Source organism: Thunnus maccoyii, chromosome 14 (assembly GCF_910596095.1).
Source record: "Thunnus maccoyii chromosome 14, fThuMac1.1, whole genome shotgun sequence".
Lineage (NCBI taxonomy): Eukaryota > Metazoa > Chordata > Actinopteri > Scombriformes > Scombridae > Thunnus > Thunnus maccoyii.
In genome coordinates this window covers 22,100,683-22,124,691 of record NC_056546.1, presented here as the reverse complement: position 1 = coordinate 22,124,691, position 24,009 = coordinate 22,100,683, and the positions used below count along the sequence as shown (strand labels likewise).

General features: G+C 41.0%; 2 protein-coding genes across 15 annotated transcripts in view; both read left to right on the top strand.

The window, feature by feature from the left end:
• Positions 1-7,580, top strand: part of lyst (lysosomal trafficking regulator) — a 61,817-nt gene extending 54,237 nt beyond the window's left edge. For all 13 annotated transcript variants that reach the window (XM_042432885.1, XM_042432891.1, XM_042432884.1 and 10 more), the window contains 14 exons: positions 723-967; positions 1,369-1,435; positions 1,538-1,694; positions 2,250-2,390; positions 2,495-2,712; positions 2,796-3,026; positions 3,151-3,340; positions 3,441-3,577; positions 3,702-3,800; positions 4,295-4,434; positions 4,527-4,624; positions 4,711-4,867; positions 4,952-5,023; positions 5,133-7,580. In XM_042432885.1, coding sequence (XP_042288819.1) covers positions 723-967; positions 1,369-1,435; positions 1,538-1,694; positions 2,250-2,390; positions 2,495-2,712; positions 2,796-3,026; positions 3,151-3,340; positions 3,441-3,577; positions 3,702-3,800; positions 4,295-4,434; positions 4,527-4,624; positions 4,711-4,867; positions 4,952-5,023; positions 5,133-5,271 — 2,091 coding nt within the window. In that variant the 3' untranslated portion in view covers positions 5,272-7,580. The remainder of the gene's footprint in view (positions 1-722; positions 968-1,368; positions 1,436-1,537; positions 1,695-2,249; positions 2,391-2,494; positions 2,713-2,795; positions 3,027-3,150; positions 3,341-3,440; positions 3,578-3,701; positions 3,801-4,294; positions 4,435-4,526; positions 4,625-4,710; positions 4,868-4,951; positions 5,024-5,132) is intronic.
• Positions 7,581-7,981: 401 nt separating this feature from the next.
• Positions 7,982-23,932, top strand: LOC121911695 (guanine nucleotide-binding protein G(I)/G(S)/G(O) subunit gamma-4). 2 transcript variants are annotated; one of them, XM_042433464.1, is made up of 3 exons: positions 7,982-8,425; positions 9,801-9,906; positions 21,763-23,932. In XM_042433464.1, the coding sequence occupies exons 2-3, from the start codon at positions 9,808-9,810 to the stop codon at positions 21,889-21,891; spliced, it is 228 nt and encodes a 75-aa protein (XP_042289398.1). In that variant the 5' UTR covers positions 7,982-8,425; positions 9,801-9,807; the 3' UTR covers positions 21,892-23,932. The 2 variants fall into 2 exon arrangements, with proteins under 2 accessions (XP_042289398.1, XP_042289399.1); XM_042433465.1 differs by lacking the exon at positions 7,982-8,425 and adding an exon at positions 8,591-8,599.
• The last annotated feature ends 77 nt before the right edge of the window (positions 23,933-24,009 follow it).

Here is a 24,009-nt window from a genome sequence, read left to right as displayed (position 1 = left end):
AACCTGCTAATGCTCAAAGAAAAAAAAAAAGTACGAATAGAGAAAATCATGCAGCTTGGAGAAAAAAAAGACGGTTAATTGTTGAATTGCCTCTTTGGTATTCTGCCCCTGATATCTATGGGACTCTGCGCCTGGAATCAATCATGATAATCAGTCATGATAATAAGATACCAAACTGTACTATGTTGGAAAAAATAATGTTATTTCACTTGACTTTCCAAGACATTTCCAGTGCAGATAAATCAAAGGAGCTGCAGTATTACAGACCACATTGAGGTCAAACAGATCATCTGTTGTCCTCAGAGTATCTGCATGTTCAATAAAAACCTTTCCTGGATAAACAGGCAAAAAGATTTTTCTATTTTCAAGGTGCCTTCACCTCAGATTTTTGAAGGCTGACACCAATATTAAGCCTTAATCATAGTTGAATATTTAATTGCACTCAGAATATTTAAATTTTTACCTTTACCATCTAACAAAATGACAAGGTGAAAACATGTTTAGCTTTTACATTAATTCAAATTCAAGACTAATGAAATTATTTCAGGTGGATTAGCAGCTCCCTTAAGGCACCGGGTGCACATTTTCAGTTCTAAAGACAATTAAGAGACACAATGGTTTCATTTATCAAACTGTAGCATTCAGATCACATTTTCAAGTTTTCCATGCTTCACTTCAGTCCTGACTCTAATAATGGACAATTTGTGTTTTTCTGGGTGTAGTTTCGTGACGATGTCTACCACAACATCCTGACCTCCGATCTGCCCAACCTGCTTGAGCATGGAAACATCACAGCGCTCACACAGCTGTGGGGCTCGGGTCAGATCTCTAACTTTGAGTACCTCACACATCTCAACAAGCACGCCGGGCGCTCCTTCAATGACCTCATGCAGTACCCAGTGTTCCCCTTTATCCTGCGAGATTACACCAGTGAGACGGTGGACCTGCAGGACCCAAACATCTACAGGTCAGTGTTGGAGGTTGAAGGTATTTGAGGTTTGGGTTTATCATGTATTAAGTGATGTTTCTATACAAGTACTATACAGCAAATTTGCATCTTCTCTGTCATCAATGCATCAGATCTTAGGTCTTAAAAGCTGTTGCTTTCTGTATAGTTACCAAAGCGCTGAGGAATATGTCTTTGATAAATGTCAATATTTTTTTCAATAAATACTGTATGCCGCTCTCAGATATTCTTTTCCGTCTTTGTTCTTCTTTATGCCATTTTTGATGAACTGTATTACAAATACGGCCTCTCTGAAGTCAAGACTTATGACAGGGAAATCATCTATAATAGAATCGTTGTCATTTGTCACTGGTGAACATCATGGTTCATTGCTGCTTCGCTTTCATTTTGTTGTCGTGCAGGAATTTGAGCAAACCCATCGCAGTCCAGTCAAAAGAGAAAGAGGACCGCTACGTGAATAATTACAGAGTAAGATCTGTTGTATCTTCTGCATATGTTACTTGAGTGTTGTATATGTTCCTGTAAGAAAACACGCCAGCATGTGTGTGTGTGTCTGTGTTTCCTGTGCAGTATCTGGAGGAGGAGTACAAGAAGGGCATTCGAGAGGATGACCCCATGCCTCCAGTCCAGCCTTACCACTACGGCTCACACTACTCCAACAGCGGCACCGTGCTGCACTTCCTGGTCCGAATGCCACCTTTCACCAAGATGTTCCTCGCCTACCAGGGTGAGTCTCAAAACAACCTTAAAGTCAAGAGAAAAAAAATAGTTTCTTAGCTTTTTATCAGGGAGGAGTCTCCAGCTTGTGTCTTACGGTATGTATGTAAATGTTAATTGACTGACTATCCTTGGCTTTTTAACAGCAGATAATTATTATACAGCTCCAAAAAGCTTTTAGCAGCACTGAGTGCCACCTGTCTACATTACACTGACAGCTCCATCTTGTTTGATGGTGAGGCTTTTAGTGCCAAATGCTGGAACATCCTGATCTTAGATCTAACTGAGCAGCACATGCTGCGTCACAAGTATTAGCCATGAAAGGTTACTTCGTCTTTATACTTTTTTTTCTCTGATCAACTCCTCTCCCTTCCGCTTCTCTTTTCTATTTCTTCCTCTGTTGTTAATTGTTTCTTTCATTCATCTGTCTCTCCTCTGATCCTGCGAGGCATCTTTTTATGTGACCGTAAATGTATTCAGCAATCGTGGTGTCTAAGGTCATGAAAGGGGATCTTTTCAATCAGCGAGTCGAATCTGTAATTAGATTGTCTTTGGCCTTAATCAGACCAGAGCTTTGATATCCCGGACCGGACATTTCACTCCATGAATACCACGTGGCGCCTGTCCTCCTATGAGTCCATGACTGATGTGAAAGAGCTCATCCCAGAGTTTTTCTACCTCCCAGAATTCCTCGTCAACAGAGAGGGTGATTATTTTTACTCTCTTAAACATCTTTACCCTTCATACCTACCTTATATGGCTGCATACCTTTTCACAGCTGTTTAAAAACAAGCACTTTTTTTTTCTCAGGTTTTGATTTCGGGGTTCGTCAGAATGGTGAGAGGGTTAATCATGTGAATTTGCCACCCTGGGCTCGCAACGACCCACGCCTGTTCATCCTGATCCACCGGCAAGCACTGGAGTCTGACCAGGTGTCTCAGACACTGTGCCAGTGGATCGACCTGGTGTTTGGGCTCAAGCAGAAAGGCAAAGCTGCTGTCCAGGCCATCAACGTGTTCCACCCGGCTGTAAGTACCTGTCTATTGGAAATAATTGGGTAAATATCGGGAGCTGTTGTTGTTGACATCAGTTTTCATATCAACTTCCACAGACGTATTTTGGCATGGACGTCTCAGCTGTAGAAGACCCAGTGCAGCGACGGGCCCTCGAAACCATGATCAAGACATACGGACAGACACCCAGGCAGCTGTTCAGCGCCTCTCACATCTGCAGGGCCGGTCCCAAACTCATGATGGAGGGGGAGCTGCCAGCAGCCATGGGTCTCCTGGTCCAGCTTGCCTTCAGAGAAACCAGAGAACAGACCAAGGAAATAGCCTGCCCGGTAATCTACACTGCAGTGGCAGGGACTCTGACAGCCTGCTGTGCAGTGAGGAAGACATGACTTAATGCAGTGTCCATGAAATGATCTGCCTCTCACCTGTTAACTTCCTCTTCCTCTACCACAGAGCCCACTACCATGGATCAAAGGTCTGAAATGGGGCGAGTACGTGGGGTCGCCCAGCTCTCCGGACCCAGTGGTGTGCTTCAGCCAGCCTCACGGGGAGAGGTTCGGATCCCTGCTGGCTCTGCCGACGCGAGCCATCTGCGGGCTGTCCCGCAAGTTCTGCCTTATGATGATTTACAGCAAGGAGCAGGGTAGGACACCCACCAGTCACTCACAAGTCAACTCACATAGACAGGATGTTTTGCACTGTGTCCCGCTGACTCCATTAATTTTATGCTCTCTACTCTGTAGGTGTGCGGAGCATGCACAGCACAGACATCCAGTGGTCAGCCATCTTGAGCTGGGGCTACGCTGACAACATATTAAGGCTCAAGAGCAAGCAGAGCGAACCGCCCATCAACTTCATTCAGTGCTCACAACTTCACCAGGTGAACATAAGTTGCACCTGTTAGTGAAAGGAATTACTAGTCACAGCTGGACACTGAGGATTGACCAAAAAGCTGTCAGGTTTCTCGTTTCCTCTGTCCGACCGTCTGTCTCTCTCTCCTCCAGGTGACCAGCTGCGCCTGGGTGCCCGATGGTTGCCAGCTATTTACGGGCAGCAAGTGTGGAGTCATCACCGCCTACAGCAACCGCTTCACCAGCACCACGGTGGGTTTCCATGACGACGTCCCCCTCTAACCTTCCGCCTCCACATCAACACCCAATCCACCTACCTCCCATTACCCCTCCCCTCCCTCCCCCCCCTCTTTACAGAGCCTCACCGTGCTCAAACGCTCAGCTTCATTAGTCACATCACAGTTGCCCTTGAAACACATTTCCACCGAACCCACAAGTGGGATTAGGGGTCTGGGAGATCAGTCATCAGAGAGGCTTTCAGACTTTCATCGGTCCCCACCAATAGCCAACTAGATTTCCTGTTTCTGTGTCGCTGAAGGGTGTTGAAGTAGTAATTGTTTTGTGCTTTTTAGAAAATCCATTTGGAGGTCGATAAATGGAGCGTTTTTTTTGTTTTGTTTTGTTTTTTTGGAAAACAAAGACACTTCATCAACGTTATGAGATTCATTTGAACCCTGCAAGTATTCAAATGTGTATGTTTAGCATACGGTCTCTCACATGTGTCTGATATTTAAAATTGTCCTTAGCCATCAGAGATGGAGGTGGAATCTCAGGTTCACCTGTATGGACACACAGGGGAAGTCACCAGCCTGTTTGTCTGCAAACCCTACAGCATCCTCATCAGTGTCAGCAAAGATGGCACCTGTATCCTCTGGGACCTCAACAGGTCAGCGTGTATGAGTGTTGTGTGTGTGTGTGATGAGAAATCTTAATATGAAATGATTTGTATAGTCTCTGAGCTCTTCTGTGTTTCTTCAGGCTCTGTTACGTACAAAGCCTCACAGGCCACAAAAGCCCAGTGACAGCGGTTTCTGCCAGCGAGACCACAGGTGACATCGCAACAGTTTGTGACTCAGGTGAGGTTTTTATGCAATGACTTCTCCAGATTGATCTGGTGTGTTTTTTTTAATGTGAGTCATGACTCCTGATTCTTTGCATCCAGTGGGCGGAGGCAGCGACCTACGTCTGTGGACGGTGAACGGCGACCTCATCGGTCACGTCCACTGCAGAGAGATCATTTGCTCCGTGGCCTTCTCCAACCAGCCGGAGGGCGTGTCTGTCAACGTCATCGCTGGAGGGCTGGAGAACGGTGTAGTCAGGTGAGTGCCAGTTTATTTTTTGTGCTTCTTTTTTTTTTTCATGACACACTGAATTATTTACACATCTGATTTTTCATCCTCCAGATTGTGGAGCACCTGGGATTTAAAACCAGTGAGAGAGATCACCTTTCCCAAGTCCTGCAAACCCATCATCAGGTAAAGTGTTGTCTTAAGAGCTACCATGTGGATTATTAATATTCAGTGTTAGCCTGTTGGGAATGCTGGTGGCCATATCTCTGATGATAATCTCTCCTGTCTGCCTCAGCTTGACGTACTCGTGTGACGGCCACCACCTCTACACCGCCAACAGCGAGGGTACGGTGATGGCGTGGTGTCGGCGAGACCAGCAGCGCATGAAGCTGCCCATGTTCTACTCTTTCTTAAGCAGCTATGCCGCAGGCTGACTGTGTGTCTGATGTTTACAACTGTCTAGTTCTCTCCTCTCACTCCGGCTTCAGCAAGAGGAGCCCCCCTACTCCTCCTGCTCCTCTTCCTCCTCCTCATCCTCCTCATCCTCCCTCCACCCACAGGAAGAAGGACGCGTCAGCATGGCCTCAATCTCCCTGAACCCTCCCTGACTTTTAACTAAAGCCATCCCCAGTCGAGCAAACTCTACCACTGACACCCCCAGCATTAAGAAATGATTATGAAAATAGTATTATATGTATATATATATATAATATAGACATACTGAAGTGGAATGTTTGGGGGCAATGGATGATTTGGCCGAGGCTGCAACAGACACTTTATACAGACTGCATTTCTGAAAGTGTGTTTGGTTTGTTAACTCTTTTATTCTTCCGTTTCCCGCTGTTGAGTCCCGACTTTTTGTTGTGCAAAGATCCTTGCCTGATGTTGATTTTGCTGTTTCCTGGTAAGCTGCTATCGCCTGGCTAAAAATGCCAGACCCCAAAGTGCGAGGACCCCCGTCTCTCACCTCGGCGGCGCAGGGATCTCCCGCAGCGCACCGTCTGACAGATTGCTGCCGGAGCTCGGCGAGCATGCCCCGCTGACGCTGCAGTAGCTGGGAGGCAGGGATGGAGCCCCTCCTCATGTCTGTCACCGGGAGACGTCCCGCTCTGTGGGAGTGAGACGCCACTCTGCTGGGCTGTCTGCTCCACTCAAGTCTGAACACTAGTGTCGTGGCCCTGCATCACTTTGTATCTGCGCCCAGTGGAGGGATGGGGGGGAGGGAACGTTGGGATGAATTGTTCCTTGTGTTACCTGTTGTTCTGTCCTATTTTTGCATGCTATAATTATGCTGACCTTGACTGCGTATGTGGATGTGACATTTACTGTCATGATACTCCTTCATGAAGGCCTGTGCTTCGGTTGAACTTGTCCTTTTGCGTTCAGAGATGTTGATGTTCATTTATTTATTAGAAACACCACAGAGGCTAATCTTTCCTCCTTTGCCTCTGTGATGTTTTACTGTCTTAAACTATCCGCCTCTCAAATGCACTACACCCTTTCACTACTTTGTAAAGCTTACTGAAATCCTGAGAACGTAATTAACAAACAGCATTATATGCTTAAAGTTTTTAAGTCTCCTGAATGCTCCCTCTTCCTCGCTGATCTACGAGGCATGCTTGGTACCTGTACAGCATTACAAACAGGGTGTAGTTGGTGGGTGTGGTGAAGAGCATCATTTCCAGCTGCTGAGGAGACTCAGAGCAGTTAGTTTCCTGCACTGATGAGGTTTTTCTGCAGCTCACACGATGGTCCTCTCTGTTTCTTATACACTACACTGATCAGGCTGGGAAACAGTCGACCAAACGTCTCTTCCTTTAACCCACCAACAGATCCATGCAGCTATTCTTTACATTCCCGCTCAACTTGCTGCACTTTGTCCGTTATTATGTGTGAAATGGTAGTCAAAGCACTTTTTTTTTTTTTTCTTTAAAGTCAGAGTGGCCCATCAGCCAATCAGCTACCATTTTAATTCAAAACGAGCCAATAATCTGCGGTCTTAACATTAATTCCACTAATAAATCCAATCCAGAAAGCAATATCAGACATAGACTGCATGCAATAGATCATTTTTTTTAAATCATGTTTAACATGGGAAGAAAACAGGAATCTGTTCCAACACGGCTGTGAAACAAGTTGTTCTGTCTCTGACTGTGACTGCAGCGAGCCCTCTGTGATGACATCTCACATTTCACACTTTGTGTTTGACTTGTTTACGAGAAAGGGAATATTTTCTTATTATATCACGACGTCATTCCTTTTGTGTCACTGTCTGGATCTTCTCCTCAGCCCACCTTGACTCTTGGGTGTCAAGACATGACGTTACTGTGTTTGTTTACTATGTTTCATGCTTACTTGTGTTCGTCTACGAGACCCACAACTTTTCTTTTTCTCTTGAACATCCACATGTGAGATTGTAATGTTTTTGTTTTGTGTTTTGTTTTGTTTGTTTTTTTTCCTTTTTTTGAGAAAATGGCAAAAAGCAGGAAGGAAAACGTGATGACAGATGATGTTTTTGTGCTTTCAGACACTGAAGGAAATAATATTTTTCTGTTAATATCTTAAGCTATGCATAATTTAAGATCATTGTCTTAGGTTGCTTAGATTGTGTTGTCCTCATTAAACTGACCTCTCTGGGCTGGTTTTGCAGTCCAGCAACATGGACTGAGTTCTGAAAGGTCATGTTTTATGTTTCTTTTTGTTTGTATATATGTGTGTGTGTATGTATGAACAAACCAAGTGACGAGTATATTATAAATATATAAATATATATAAATATTTGAAGAAATATTACTAAACCTTGTCCTTTGTGTCAATTTCTTACTCTGTGTGGCGAAAGTTGCGTTCAGGGGCATCAAATTTAAGAGGAAATCTACAGATAAGACAGGTGATGCACAAATCACTGTGTTAAATCAGAAGCATAAATAGGAGCCCTATTAATTAATAAGTCAGATAGGTGGAAGCAAGACTGTCAATCTGGATGCAAGCCCCCAAACGGCGGTGTTATGGATGAGGCCCATCAGTTACTATGGGGTAGGGGTGGGGGGGACCCAGTGATGTCAAAGCTGATGTAAAAATGAAAAGGGGAAGCCTGCAGATCTCTGGTGTCTTCTGCAGCAATAAAGCAAATTAGAAAAACAGCAGATCTCAATTCGACTATTGGGCAGCCTCGGTGCGTTTAGGGCCAGTTTGTACAGTAGAGGCACACGCCGTCTGTTGCCTGCTGCAGCTCCTGGTCCACTGATCGACTGCTCCCTGCCCCACAGCCTGAATCTGATCGTCATACAGAGGTTTCCCCCCCTGCTGCATGCGTAACATCTCTCCAAGTCCAGCCGTGGTGCTCACCAAGACCTCGCCGCTTGGATCTCATCTTCCTACACGGAATACGCACGACTCACACTGAGAGAGCCGCCGAGGCGAAATTAAAACGGCAGGATTCACCTCCTCGGGTTCAGTCCAGACCGAAACGAGGCTGGGATTTCCTCTTATCATTTGATATTTGACTGATCCTCTTTTTTTTCTGTGTGTGTGTGTTGGGTGGAGTCAACCCGGAATTCTCCAAATTGGAAAACCATTGGCACATTGCAGGTAGGTCGGCGGCTGTAGCCTACATTAATCTGCACATAGCCGAGCAATGCAGCGAAACCTCAAGATATATTTTTGAAATTATCCCTTCATGCAAAAGCATTTGTTTGTTTGTTTGTTTTTCCTGATGTGTGTGGTTTGCTGTTTTCTGCTCTAACCAGGGCCGCAGCTCGCACGGTGTGTGTCCACAATTTAATCCCCTTTAGAAGAGTCGCCCATGTTTGACAGATCTGCATCAACAATTAGCATCGTTACATTTGGATGAAACGGCACAGACACTGTTACATCTCCCTAAACAGCCGTGTGAGCCTCAGAGTGGACGAATCGAGGGGAAACCTAAATGGAAAAGGCCTGATAGCTTCCTACGAGGCTGTGATTAAAAGCAATAAATTGGCTTTAGAGCATGCACGAAGGGTGGGATTGAGAAAAAAAATGAATTCACCGTCTGCATCCCCCCTTTTTTACAAAACATCTGGCTCGTAATATCAATTTATATTCAGTTAAATTCGGCTTGGTGCGATGAAATGAAATAAATAAACAAATCGATGCAAAAAAAAATCCCCTCAGTGAGTGTGAATTGATTCAACTGCACCCACCTCAGTGAAATGCTTCATATTTTCATGCACATGATTATAAAACACATCTGTGTTCAGGTGTCTTTCTGCTTGTGGCTGCCAAACTGGGACACTTCAGGAGCAGTGAGGGGGGTCAGGGGGCCTGAAATGAGAGCAAGGTTTAGTCATTAGATAGATTTACATCCAGGCTGGTTGCAGCAGTGGAGCAGATGAAAATGCAGTGCAGGTGCAGTGATGCACATTGTGGAGAAAGTTGAGTAGATGAAGGTGAGGATGGTCCTCCAGTCTGATGATTCTGGGGCAGAGGAAGTAAAGATGAAGGTTTGATCCCCTTTGAAGGGTCCAAAAACTGATAAATCAGAAATGAGGCAACATAAACTCCCAAAATGTCTGCTGAAGTGCCCTTGAGCAAAACACTTGAGCTCCAAGGAGGTGTGTTTGTGTGTGCTTTAATGCTCATCTCAACAATCACTCCTGTTATTGTAAAGAATAACTTGACCAAAAAAAAAAAAGAAAAGAAGAATAATCATGCATGAGTGCTGATTGAAAGATGACAAAGCGCCGTCCAGCTGCCGGCTTTAAAGCTCTTTCTTCAGATAAAATGGAGCTTGGCTGCTGTAAAACAGATTCCCCCAGACAAAATGGGTCCTTTTTAAAATGAAAAAAAAAAGAGGTTGTGGCAGAGAATGGCTGCTTCAAGGGGGGCAGAGACATCGCCAGGGGGGCTGCTGCTGCTTTCTGGATTTAATGTGCTGTTCATTGACTCTATGTGTCCCCCCTTGTGCCTCTGTTTGGCATCACAGGAGCACCATGAAGGACGGTATCGCCAACAACAGCACGGCCAGCATCTCCCAAGCCAGGAAAGCTGTGGAGCAGCTGAAGATGGAGGCCTGTATGGATAGGATAAAGGTACAGAGCTTTTTAGTGCACCTGTGTGTTTGTGAGCAAATATTTCTATGTGTGTTTCATTATTTCTGAATATGCAGGATGTGAATTATGTGCACGTGAAGGTAAACTCAACTGCAAGCTTTGCTGGTTGGTTTAGAACAAAATGAACGACTCATGAGATGAATGATTATCACTGTAAAAGCCAAACATGAGTCCTAAATGTTATCAGCTGTATCATGTCTACATTGGGGTAAAATGGGTCTTTACATGAATGTGATACCTACAGGGTAAAAATCTGTGTGTATATAGCCGCCACTGATATAGACACACTGTGGCAGAGTGTTTAGAGCAGTACAATAGCTTTCTTTTCATGACTGACAGTCTTCAAGCTTCTATTACATATTTAATTTTTGTTCATTTTCCAACTGAACAAAACAAAAAATATGTCTCTGCTTTCTACAGTTGGCAACACAAGCACACTTGGCTGTCAAGGCATAATATTCGCACATAAAAAAAAGGAAAATAATGATTTATTTTACTTAACTGCTAGAAACACTGATACTATTTCCTGTCGATGCCTCCTTTTTGGGGAGGATCACCAAATTCTCGACACAATGCTGAGCTGCAAGAAGGCCGAAAACATCACTTCTGGAGCGAGAAACACTATTCCACCCCCAAAAAGCTCTTGGTCTTTAAAGGATAAGACTGGTGATATCCTGTGTTCTTTTTTTGTCAACAAATCCCTGAATTGATCCTTCTAACAAGTATCTCTTGGGTAGCCAAAGCCTGATATGCAGTAGCTTCTTCTTCTATGCTAGTCTGCCATCCTTGTCCCTGTTGCACTGGATGACATGTTCCTTCATTACCTTGAACATTTTGATTGAACCCCATATACACCTATACATGCTACTGTAAATACTCAATACGGCACCAAATGTGTATTAATCCGCAGCTGAAATTAGTCCCTCACTAAAACACCTTTTAATCCTGTTTGAGTAATGTTTGCTAAAAACTACAGTGCCCAGAGGTTTCGAAAACTACTGAGCCTTGTTTTAAAGTGAAATTATAAATGTGTGACCTGTTTTTAAAGAGTTGCACTCAGTGGGATCCATTTGGCTTGGGACTGTGTCACCAACAGAGTAAGTATTAAGAATTGGACTAAGACATTGAGGGTTGTGGTCTTTTCATGAGGTTTGTTGACAATGAGAAAATGTAGAATATTGCCAGCCTTTTACCTTTCATCAGGGAGAATGTCTTCGCTTCTTAAAAAGAAGATGAAGTCAGGGTTTGTTTGTTTTTTTGGCAATCGCCTCCCCTGTGAGAAGCTACGTGTGCTGGTGTCAAAACACCATTTTATTTTGGAGGTTCAGTGCATTACAAATGCATTAACTCATGTATTGGATGCACTGATACAGAAGCAATCACCATCATCTCGTTTTTATCTTCAATGGATTCTCTCTTCTGTAAACTACAACATTTGGAGTAAACTTAATCCAACAGAAAACTGCAACTGACTTTAAAATCAAAGCTCCTCAGCTTAGTTCAGGACAAACATCCTCTGACAAGCATCACATGAAGCCTCAGACGCCTCAGTTCACCTTGAAAGCCCCTAACTGTTAGTGTGTATCTACTGTGCACGGCTGGGAGTCCCAAGTATCCCCTATGTGGGATGAACCCCGAGGCATGGTGGGCTACAGTCACTGTTGACCACTTCTGACATTAGTATTCCTCTCATTCGATTTTTGTCTTTGAAGGCTTGTGAGCTTGATGTCGCCAGTTCAAAGATAAGTTGATCAATTATTAGCCAGTGTTCACTTAAATAATAATTGTATTCCTGATATACATCTCCTCCTGCAGATCCACCAGGCTGTTATTGTGAAGAGTAGTGATAAAGAGTGCGGTCTCATCAAACAACACCTGGTTAAATATTGACTTTTGAGCCCTATATGCTTTTTATGGTTGAGATCATTGAGGTACAATGTCACAATGCTGTTACAGTAAATAGAGATTTCTATATTGCTTCCATCCTCTGACCTCCATCAGTCAATATTAGATCCATTTCTAGAGGCCATTGTTTGTACTGCATCATGTTTCACCACAATATTTTTCATTAATGTGTTTCTGGAGCGGCTCTTCTTAACAGTTTTCATGAACAACTTCTTGTGCAACTTAAGAGGTCGTGTCATCATCTCATTCGGTATGCTACTCATGCGCTCGGGGAGTGATTGCCCCACAGCCCCGAGGCTGTTCGCTCAGCATTATATGTAGCCGGGGCTGGAAGCTTGCCACACAACATCATCCCTACTCAGCACAACAAAGGCTGCTTACAAGGAAAAACCCTTGCTGCTTAAAAAACAAGTGATTATTCCGGACTTGTAATCAGGGTTTAGAAGTTGTTTGATGACTTAACCCAACAGCTGACTTTTTGGCTCAATGTCTTGTTTTCATTTATTTGTTATTCTGTTTGAGATATTTACATATTTTTTTTACATTAGACAAGTTTGGTTTGACAAACTTGTAACCATCAATGACTGTATCAATCAAGATGTTTCAGTTATTATTTTATTATTTTATTATTTTTTCCATTGACTGTTGCCCAGACAAGACTGACTCCCAGTTTGTTCACTTTCCTTCAACTCAGAGCTCTATGAGAACAAAACTGGCCCAAAATACCTCAATTTGTTTTGAGTTTCTAAATCATTTCTCACTTTGAGGACACGCACTAAAGTTGCAGACACATCATCAAGTGTGAGCTTCAGTGCAAGTCTGTCAAAATGAAAACACATTGCGCACCATATGTAACTCTCCATCGTTTTGGCTTGTCTTCATCAGGCCAGTGAGGGTCCATCAATCAGTCATGTGACTCATAGATCACCATAGATCCTAAGCATACAAAACAACATTATTTTAAAATATTTTTTACAAAATGCAGTATTTTTATGACAGCCTTTGTGGATACAGAAACGTAATTTTAAGAGAAATATGAAATGACCACAAATACAAAACAAACAATATTGCAACCAGCTTTAAAAACACGATATTTTATTGTAATCTATCAATGGACAAAAAGCTTGAATCTCCATTTTTGTACAACTCGAAGCAGCAAATTGAGTTCAAATCAAATCTTGATAATAATAGTCTGTGACATTTTTTATGTTGGTGCTGTTTTGTTTGAGTTCTTCTGTTGGGCAAAAGTCACGTTTTCAATGTTTTAGATGAATCTGATATTTTGTCTGTTTCAACACAATTGGAAGAATGTAATTTATCTCTGTGGTGTCGGGGCGCTGTATGCAACTAAAATCACAGGCCAGACTCGAACCGGGGACATTGGGATTACATGGGCAGTGTCTTAAACTCCCTGCGACACCAGGATGCTCCTGCAGTGTTTGAATAAAGACAAGGGCTATAATAGCACTGTCATATCTTTCAGACTGTAATTATGAGCAGCAAAGTGGGAGAACACTGTTCACATCAGCCTGATAGTTGTAATTGTGAGCAGGGGCGTCATGCAATCCATTTTTCTGAGGGGGCAAACACTATGCATATGTTAATGTTCACAACAAACCAAGTTGTTACTGGTAATTATCTGCTTTGACTTCTATATTTGTGACCAAACAGTAGTCAGTAACTAATTACAACTAAAACTGAATGACACTTATTAACACTATATTGCATTTAATATCAATATTGCACATGAAAATGTTAGTGAAAAGGCTTTAAACTGAGGGGTAACATTAGCTGGTTAGCTAGCCAGCACCATTGATTGTTCAATGTTACAGTACATAACAAAAACTCACAAACATGCAGCTGCTGTTTTGACTTAGTGTTACACTACTTAGCTCTTGACTCTTTGTAAAAATTCTCCTTATGTCCATCCTCTGTTTTGTTGGACGTATTTCAGATTTGTTTTGACAAAAAGAATAATTTAGCTACAAATAATAGCAAAGGACAACAAGCTAACACTAATGTTAATTACTTGTAGGTTATAGTTAAATTCACTGAGAAATTCACTTTAAATTCTGAAGCTGTAAGGAGAGAGTAGAGTTAAATACAAATATAAACATACAGAAAAGTGAGTTTTGTATTAAAGTTAATTGAAACACTTATAGTGAAAACAGAATTTAACAGTTTTTAAAACTATACAATCTCAAATATTTTAGAGGGCATGTGTGCCCTAGTTGAATGGGCACAATGCCTCTGATTGTGAGTCAGATATTTCTGACAGCTGCAAACCAGAGAAAACCACCATCCCTGTTACTGTACATCTAAAGGAAATCCAGTATAAACTGTAACTGTAATACAGTCCCTATGTTGCTTTGAGACAGATTTGTGATTTTTGGCTATATGAAAAAAATTAACTTGACTTCATTTGGCTAATTAAATAGGGGCTGTACACTTTGTTTATATATGGTGTCACTTGTAGGTTCAGTGTCCATTTATTTGGTTTGACTGCAAAACTAGCAACATAAGTAACCATTCTAGCTTAAAGATACAATCTGTGATTCTAAACCAGTACACTTTTTGTCAAATTTAGCGAATATCACCTCACAGTCTGCTAGCTGTCCGTTCGGTGTGTGCGCACTGAATCTGAGACACGTGCAAGTGATGTCACACGGAGACCCCCCGCGTTTTTTTATGCTCAGAGTCTATTTCTGTCATGTTTAGTGAAGCGCAATCTGAGCAGGCAGCCATTTAAATCACACAAATATCCCGCTGTATATGTGTTTTCAACTTATTTACTATATCAATATATCAATAAATACAAACACTGTCGATTTCTTCCCGTGGAGCTGACATGTAAATTATTTTGGTTCAGTAAATTTCTGTCGTCAGTCAGCCTGGTGAAAGCAGTTTGTCCGGCCGTTGTCCTCTCAGCTCCCCAGGAGCTGCAACTGACAGACGGCTGCTTCCGTGGATAGAGATGCTGAACGCAGGTCAAGTGAGAAGTGGGGAGGCCGCAGAGAGCTGGAGAGTGTGGACGGACTGTTGTGCTCACATGAGACAAAAAAAATTTTCCGCTCGTGATACAGTGTGAGAGGAGCAGAAGTGACTCTACAGCTGACCCATCGCTCTGGATTCCGCCATATTTCTCTATGGGTTGTTGCCTTGGCAATGCGCATTCATGAATTTGGGGGCGGAGCTTCTGAAAGAGCATGAAGGGAGGTGTGTATTCGTTTGTGTGTTTAGTTCAAATATCAACAATCTTTCTCCAGAATGACTAACTCTACCTTTAATGCACAAACTCTCTTAAGTCGGAAAACTCATTGATATGATATGAATGCAGCAAAGAAACATTTTGGAATTTTGACAACGTCCACATTTAATATTGAGGTGACATTCACTCCTTACTTCTTCGGGTCGGCTTTGTTTTATCAGTTGGTCTTATTTGGACATCGGACAGTTTCAGGCTTACAGCCAGCTCTCTAATGGATTCACATGATGGTGCCAACAGGACAGCAGCACAAAAAATGTTTTTGTGCACCAGATATTATGTTTTCACATCGTTGCATCTCCAGTTTGTCTTTTAAGCCAAACAACATGTAAAATTATGTTCAGGTGTCACCTTAAATGAGCCGAGGAGTGTTCAGTTCTCAAGGTGTCTGAATAGATTCAACTTGTCCGTTTTACTGTCACCTTTGCATCTTATGGATGAAGGCAGATCAGACTTGAATGTAAATGAATCTTAACTGTCACAGCTGATCTGTATCTGAAAGACCTTTCACTGGCTTCTACACAAAGTTTAAGCTCTCTAAATAATTGACCTCTGCGGCCTCATTTGGTTGCAAAGTGGTGCGTCTTTGCTCTGTAGTGAAAACCTTTTATACCATCAAACGTTAAACTTGTAAGTAACAAAACTGTATTTACCAGCTTTGGTGGAGGGGGGGGGGGGGTTTCTCAGGGGGACAGACAGACTCGTTTCTCAACTTGAGTTTTAAGTTTTTTCAAAGGGTCTTTAAAGGATTTCATCAGACCAAAAGAATGTATCATTCTTGGGTTTAAGTAAAACATTACATGACTAAAGTTTGGTTTTCACCACACCATGATGACATTTCTATGAAATATTTGGCACAAGAAGCACAGGGTTCACATATAATTATGCTCTTTGTATTAGCTCTCACATTTCTCAATAAATAATAACGTTCATAGAAATACCTGAATACTTGAACACTAGAATGCTTTAAAAGGCCCAGTGCGTAGAATTTAGTGGCATCTAGTGGTGAGGTTGCAGAAGGCCCTCTCTAGAGCAAGTGTTTGGTTTGTCCATTCTGGGCTACTGTGGAAACATTGCGGGCTCTGTGGAAGAGGATCCGCTCCCTCTGTAGATACAAAGGGCTCATTGTAAGGTAATGAAAATACAACAATTCTTATTTTCAGGCAATTTTACCGTCATTAAAATATACTTGTGAATATTATATTCCATTTCTGCCAAGTCCATTCCACCAGATGCCACTAAATTCTACACACTGCACCTTTAAGGATGAAAAAAGTTTGCACTGATTAAGACAGAAGGCTACATTAGACTTTAGGCAGTTACAAATATATTTCAGGTATCTATATAAGATTTTTGCAAATTCAAAGGTGAAAAAATAACTCCTCAGATGGGAGAAAAAAACATGAGCAGCTTTAGTTGTAGCATCATTTCACAGCTGCATTATTATATCTTGGATGATTGATAGGTAGGCAGCTGTTTGTGCTTTAATGACCACTTGGCACATCAGATGTGAAGATCTAAGTAGTTCTTCATTAACAGCCCCGAACAAAGAGCCGCCGAAGTATAAAGTGGCTGCAAATGAAAGCAGAGAAAAGTACAGAGAAAGAGGAGAAAACAGACAGTTGGCCACGTCTGGCGATCCTTTAAATTTAATTAAGGGATCTGACAAGGGAGAGTGTGTATCAGTGACAAGAGTAGTCTCTGGGCTGCTGATTGAAGGATCACCACATTCTCATTAATTGCTCAATCATCCAAAGGAATGTGATCTGTGCTAATTAGAAGGACTCTCCTTCCATCATGGGGCTGCAGTGTAATTACAGCCAGTCTGGGCCTAATGACATACACAGTGCAATACCACTTTTTGTCCTGTGGGGCTCTTGTTCTCAGCAGAAAACCTTGGCTACAGTTGCGCAATAATATAATTATTACATTTACTTTGATTATGAGAATAATTAAGCTGTTTACTTGCATTGCAGTTAAAGGCTTTGTTGATATTCCAGCTTTGTGTGGGCTTGGATACTGTGTTTAGTGGCTGAATTAGGCCATTTAAAGAGAGGAAGTGTTAAACAAATACAAATATTCACCTAAAATAATAAACCATTTAAGGCATGTTATCTCTTCTGAATTAATGAGTCTCCTGCATCACATTAGGTGTTTACATGAGTCATGATATTATCCCAAATATTCATATCAGTGGTGTGCATGTAAACAGATCCGCTGATAATTTGACATTTCTTTGCTATATTGATTTTTTCCAGCAGTGTTCGGAGTTGCTACAATACTGAGAAGTCAGCTCTTGTCAAATTTAGCAAAGAAAATGTCACCTCTGTTTTCTGTAATATGAGTGAGAGGTGTATTTCAATGACTTATCGACTTTCTCAGCCACTAGAGAATTGGAAAAACAGATCTACAGCGCGGGTGGCGTGTAGCTTACATAAATAATAAAGATGCATGAGTAGAAGAAAGTAGCTAGTTAGAGCAGAGAGCCAACAGGATCATGCAGAGAGGTAACCATGCGGCTGGGCTAGATTATCCATATATTGCATCAGGCGAGTGCCCGTGGGGCACCAGACAATTTGTCGTGCTGGGGGGCACCAATGTGAAAAAAATGAAAAATGTAGGCCTAAATAGGTTTTGCGGTCAGAAACGGCAGATGCAATATTTATAAAGCACTTAATTTAGATTTTATTTATCATTATTCATATTAATAAGAATATGAATAATAAGAATAAGAAAACAGTTGAAAAGTAGCTGCTGCTTTGCGTCTTTCAGCACCACAGAGGTGTGTAGAGAGACGCTGTTTAATTCAGTAATAACAGTAGTTCACTCACTGCTGATAGAAAATACTGTATGTTCAAAGACCATTTTACTAATCCACCCTCCTGTGTGGAATAAGTACACCTTCGTATTCCTGAGTGCTACGGTGCATACATGAGTTGAATATTTTATTTTCTGTTTTACAAAGGTGAGAAAGAAAATCAAGTCCTTCATAAATGTTGCATCTGCCGTTTCTGAGCAGGAAAATGAAAAATGCCTTTTCGTGTGTGGACTTTGAAATGAAAATCAAATCACTATTCTGTCTTCGTTCCTTTAATTTCTGTTTCTGGAAACAGCAGAACAACAAAACAGCCATCATTTCTAATGGCGTACGCATCGCAATACATTGTCTCTATGTGCTGTTCCTTATGCTTTCACATCACCTCACCTGGCGCTTTGTGATCACTCAGCTGTTGAAATGATTGCTTGCAACAGTCGTTATTAGGCTTTCCTTATTTGTTATATGTGTGTAATGACTTTTTAGACATAATCTGTAATGGTTTTGCAGTTGTGGTTCTCATTCAGGCCATTTATGATGGAGATAATGATATTTAGCATGATGTATTGAATTGGGATGTGAGTTGCATTCAGATTTGAGCATCAGTGTAAGGAATAGTTTGGTGTTTATAGGCCCATGTATATCTATGGTTTCAGGTGTTTTGGTTGTCTCTTACATTTTTCTGTAGTATGTGTGTTCATGTTATTCTACGGTCTTTATAAACATGGTAAATTTCACTTTTTTACGTGTTTAGTGGGAGGAGGGGGGCACTTCAAGTGTGGTCACCCTAGGGCACCACACTGTGCTAATCTGGGCCTGCTATGCAGGATAATACAGCTTTGTCATTTTCATGGTTTGTGAATTAAATTTGTTGCATTGTTGGTTCCTCTCTGGTTTTTTAAGTTCCACTTTGGTGTTTCCAAAAGAGGGAACAGGATGAAAAATGTATATTTAAATGTACAAGTGAAACAGCAGAGGACATTGTGATCTATTTTCTGTGAAGCATTGATATATCAGAAAAAGATTTATCTGATAGGAAGTGTAGGATTGGTCAAAAGTATGTGCAGGTTTTGGTTTTTCAAACTTATTGGTACAGCATGAGGTAGCTCAGCGGCTCCCAACCTTTCTGGCCTGTGACCCCGTGAAATTAAACTATGTCTCTCTGTGACCTCTCATCACAGGTTACAGCCTCAGTGTGGACAAGAACTGTGAAAAGTTCAACACTGGAGTGATTTCTCCTTCTCAGATTCTTTCATTTGAAGGATTTTTAGACAGGTGAAAGTATCCAGTATTTCACAAGAATAAAGCAAAAAACTGAAAAGTCAGAAAAAATCAGCAGAATTTTATGTAACAGAAATGATTTTCTTCTTATTATTTTTAATCATCTTGTGATACCACATTTTTGTCAAGGGAACTCTAGGTTGAAAAATCATTGAGTTAACTGTTAAAGTTACAATTAGTAAGTAAATAGATTTTCTGGTATTTCTTGTTAAATTGCTGCATATTTTGACATGGAAAGTTGATTAAAAAGTGACCATAAATCATTCCTATAAAATCTAGAAATCTCAGCACCTGCTATGGATCCACAATTTTTTAGACATATTATCATTTCATGCTGTGAGACAGTAAAAATAATCATCCATGTTTAAGACTAATACAGATAGCCAGCGTGATGGATTTTGTGCGTTGTACTCTCTTGTGAGAGCAGCAGTGGGTGAGGTGAAATGGCAGGCAGGAGATCAGATGGCTGTGTCCTCCATGCAGATCCCTGAGCCCTCATCGTCCCTATGATGCAGCTGCTCCTCTGCTCTCCATTTGTGGCCTTCCCTCCCGTAACCTCCCACTCAGCCCCCGAGTGGAAACCTACATTCACATACAGTCTGAGTGCTCTGTCAGATTTATAGTCACTGTTTGACTTTGAAAACAACAATATGCAACTTTTCACCTTGAGGGAGGAGATGTGTTGTTAATCCCACCGTCGTCTCCCTCAGCTGGTCAAAGTCCCGCCTCAACAACCTGTCACTCATCTCCATGAGCTGTGTCTTCCTATTGCCGGAGGCGGAGGTAACAGGCATCAGTGTAGCCGCCACAGGCACTGACAAACACAGACAATATGCATTATAATAAAACAACACCCTGGTTTTGGACAAGTCTCATCTGGTGCATGTTTAGCTCCCACAAACATTTTGTAACTTTGAGACTGCGGCACACAGCGAGTTGCATGAACTTCAACGCCAGCCATCAAATTTAAACTGTATTGCGCAATTCTTCTTCACTGTACCATTCATTATTCACCGAAGACTTTCAGCCATTTTGCTTTCAGCAGGGTGCTGTCTGGAGTTGTTTCTGGTTTCCTTACATATAGTCAATCCATTATTCATGTGACTTATTGATGGATAATCATCACCAAGTATACAAAACAACATCCCTATCATCTTGTTAGAACTGGTTTTTACAAAATACAACATTTACTCATTAATACAATATTTACTTAAACACATTACACATTACAAACAACTTGTATTGAAGCAAAACAGCAAATTATATATATATATATATATATATATATATATATATATATATATATATATATATATTTTTTTTTTTTTTTTTACCTAATTTTTATATTCAGTTATCTTCCATCTCTAAGTACTTGTGGATAAACATAATTTCCAAGTCAGTTGGCTCCAAGTACAGTTGGCTTTAACACATCCCTCCATTAACTTAAATTCATATTGTTCTGAAGAAATTTGTACATTTTTCAGAACAAAAATAATCCAGTGGACTCTACATAAAAGGCTTTAAAGTGAAGCTATGTAACCTTTGCCGAACATGAGTGGTAATGACGGGATAATGTAATGCTAAAACAACTGTAGCACAATTAGAGAAGAGTCATAGTCAGTGAGGACTCAGTAATGTCAGTTACACAGCAAAATATCTAAAGTTTGACATTAGCCACTGGTCATACTAGACCAAGTAAGGCTGTTGCAGCTGTATTGGATTGAGCAAAGGTTGGATTTCGTACTTACAAATTCAACTATTCATTTGTAAACTGAAGATTATGTTATTTCTTATTTCAAAAGTTACATTGTCTCGCTTTGAAGTTTAGTTCCTCCTTAAACCCTCTTGGGCTTAAAGCAACCCGTCTGTAAATCCAAAATGCCTTCTATCTTAAGGAGCATTTTCTCAAAATCTAATTTAGTCTTTCATTAAAACACTTTCTCAGTATAAGGTAGAGACATTAATTATGTAATTGGATACACTTCCTTTACATGTATAATACTTTTAAGTCACATTACAAATTGATGGACTGAATATAAACAACATCAGACACCATCCTGATCAAGGCAAGATAGCTGAGAATGTTTGGTGAATAATGGTGCACTGGAAAAGTGTTTGTTCACAAACTAAAGTATGGGACAAATTAAAATGTTGACCTCATGTTGATGCTGGGTGAAAAGTTATTACAATTCATGCTCTGGGAAACCAAATGTCAGCTCTAAATTTTATGGCAAACCATCTAATACAGTAGTTATGGAGAAATGTCAGTAAAAAAACCCAAATGTTAACCTCAGAGTTGCTCTACAGGAAAGGTCAGGTGGTCACCAAAGTCATTAGGATTCATTGTCTGGGGACCATGAATGTTTGTACAATGTTTCATAACAATCCATCCTATATTTGTTGAGATGTTGGGATTGATATCCCATTGATAAAGAGAAGGATTTAGGCAAACATAGCATCTGTTAGTCTGTGTTTCGACATACATTTGAACTTTTTGTTATTTTGTAATAGTCAACGAAAAGTCTGATCACCTTTTGTGTGTTCCTTCTCCCTTGTCTCAACATTTCAGGTATCCAAAGCAGCTGCAGACTTGATGGCGTACTGCGACGCTCACATACGCGAGGACCCTCTCATCGTGCCTGTCCCCGCCTCCGAGAACCCTTTCCGGGAGAAGAAGTTCTTCTGCACCATCCTCTGATGACCTGCCGGTAGAGCTGTACAGGTGCAGGCATGGCGTTGCCTGGCTTCTTCTGTCTTCACCACACCTGAAGCTACTGGCTGTAGGCGTTGAGTTGAGTTTTGCCAGGTGGACACTCTGTTGTTGGTCAGCTCTGTCCTGGTGGCTGAAGGTTATGGGGGAGTCAGCTACCAAACTGGCAGCCCAGTGAGCGTATCATGTCTTGTTAAATAGGTTTGTTATTGCTTTGTTATTAGAGAACAGCCTTGCTCAGTGCTTAATGAGATGAGAGATGTTTTTTTCATTTTCTTTTCTTTTATTGTGCTAGATCTTAACATGCCTCAGGAAACAGAAATTTGCCCAGTGTCTTCAAGTTTTTTAAACATTTATTCCCCTTCCCTTTATCTGAATAAAAAACATTAATCTTTGTATTAGCTTGAACATAATTTGAGTTAGTTTTATATAGCTTTCAGTGTACAGGTTTGACTATTTGTAGCAACACTTACTGAAAGCACCACTAAAATTTGATACTTCCCTTACTAGTTTCTATTTCAATTTGCCTCCAGAGTCACCCACAATTAACCCGCTCATTTCAGTAGTGCGAACACTCAGATTCGGATTACAGCCGGAAACAGCAACCTTATCTCACATAGTAAATTATTTCAGGGTGTGCAATCCGCACTCGTAATAAGAAGGAGACGGCTGCAAATCAGTTCTGTTGCAAATAAATAAATAGACTCTATTTATTGAAGGGTGCAGAGCTAATGTTTCAACAGCGAGATGAGTTCTTCAGGGTTATCACTGTGCAAACAACCCTTAAGTCAAAAATTATTTATGAATCTGCTGTCTCCTTTCCAAGCCCACTCTAACGCATCCTACCTTTGCTGTTCTGTTTGATTTACTGTCCATGTACACTTCAAATCAGAGACACTATCCGTTAATCCTGCAGCCCCCCTGACTGGAATATTTTAACAAATTGCAGGATATCTTCTCTTCTTATTTCCTTAACATTCTCATTTGTTTTCTGGGCATGTTTCCTTTCCTTCCTTTTTGCCTGTCCTAGAGTGAATGGCAAGGCCTTTGACATTAATGCCAAACCCTAGGCCTGCATGTTTCTCTGCTCCTTTTTGACGGCCTCCTCTGTTTCCAAGGGACTGTCAGTCTTTTAGAGTGTACAGTATGTTTCAGTGCCAATTTCTGTGTGAGCGGTGTAATCTTCACACTGTGGTTCCACAGACTTTTTTTTTGTTTTGTTTTTGTTTGTTTTGGAAGAAAAAGCACACTGTCGAAACATTTCCTTTACATGGTAGTTAAATAGCATTTGCTAATTTTTACGATGAATTGTTATGATCGTTATTAATATTGTTATTATCAGTAGTATAATTGAATATTTGTTGCACAGCACTGACAGCTACATGACGTGTAGTGCTACTAAGCTTGTATGATACTTAGGAAAAAAAAACATTTATAAATCATGCAATTATTGATACTATCTGAGTATTTTTTAAAAATAATGATAAGGGTCGGTTTACATATTATGATCCCTTCGGTGGTTCAGGCTTTTTGCATCTTAATTTCTGTAAAATTAAAAGTAATTTCCTCTTGGTACTTGAATAGCCATCGCATTAGGAATCAAACTCTGACACTGGACTGTCACAAACACAAACTATTGGACTCTTCTCAAACTGTTTTCAGGATAATAATTGTCTTCATTTCCTTTCTGAAAACCTGAGACTGACCTCAGGGCGCTCTCACTGACCTCATCTTAAGGATGGTGCCAAATCTGAAACAAGAAATATAACGGCTAGAGATGAATATTGCATGGATTTATTTCTTTATCTATAACAGAGAGAACTATTATGATATGAAATATTGCCTCTTCATTGACTTTCTGGGTGCTACTCTGCACATGATAATCTCATTGGAGTTCGGATATGTCGACAATGTGCAGCTGTATTCATGAATGGTATAATCGTTTTGGAGAAAAAAATAGCATTTAATTAGCAGGCTTTGTAAATCCTTTTGATGGATAAAATGAATTAAAGGAAAACGGCAACCCAAATGTGCTGTGTCTTCAATATTTCTGTCTTGTGTCTTGCACTGACATTTTGAGATACAGTCTGTGTGATCACACTGATA

Bases quoted from the DNA above. Each gene is read 5' to 3' on its own strand.
- LOC121911695 (XM_042433464.1), top strand. From the start codon at position 9,808: ATGAAGGACGGTATCGCCAACAACAGCACGGCCAGCATCTCCCAAGCC. The intron at 9,907-21,762 runs GTACAGAGCTTT...TCAACATTTCAG, and splicing joins CCTGTATGGATAGGATAAAG to GTATCCAAAGCAGCTGCAGA.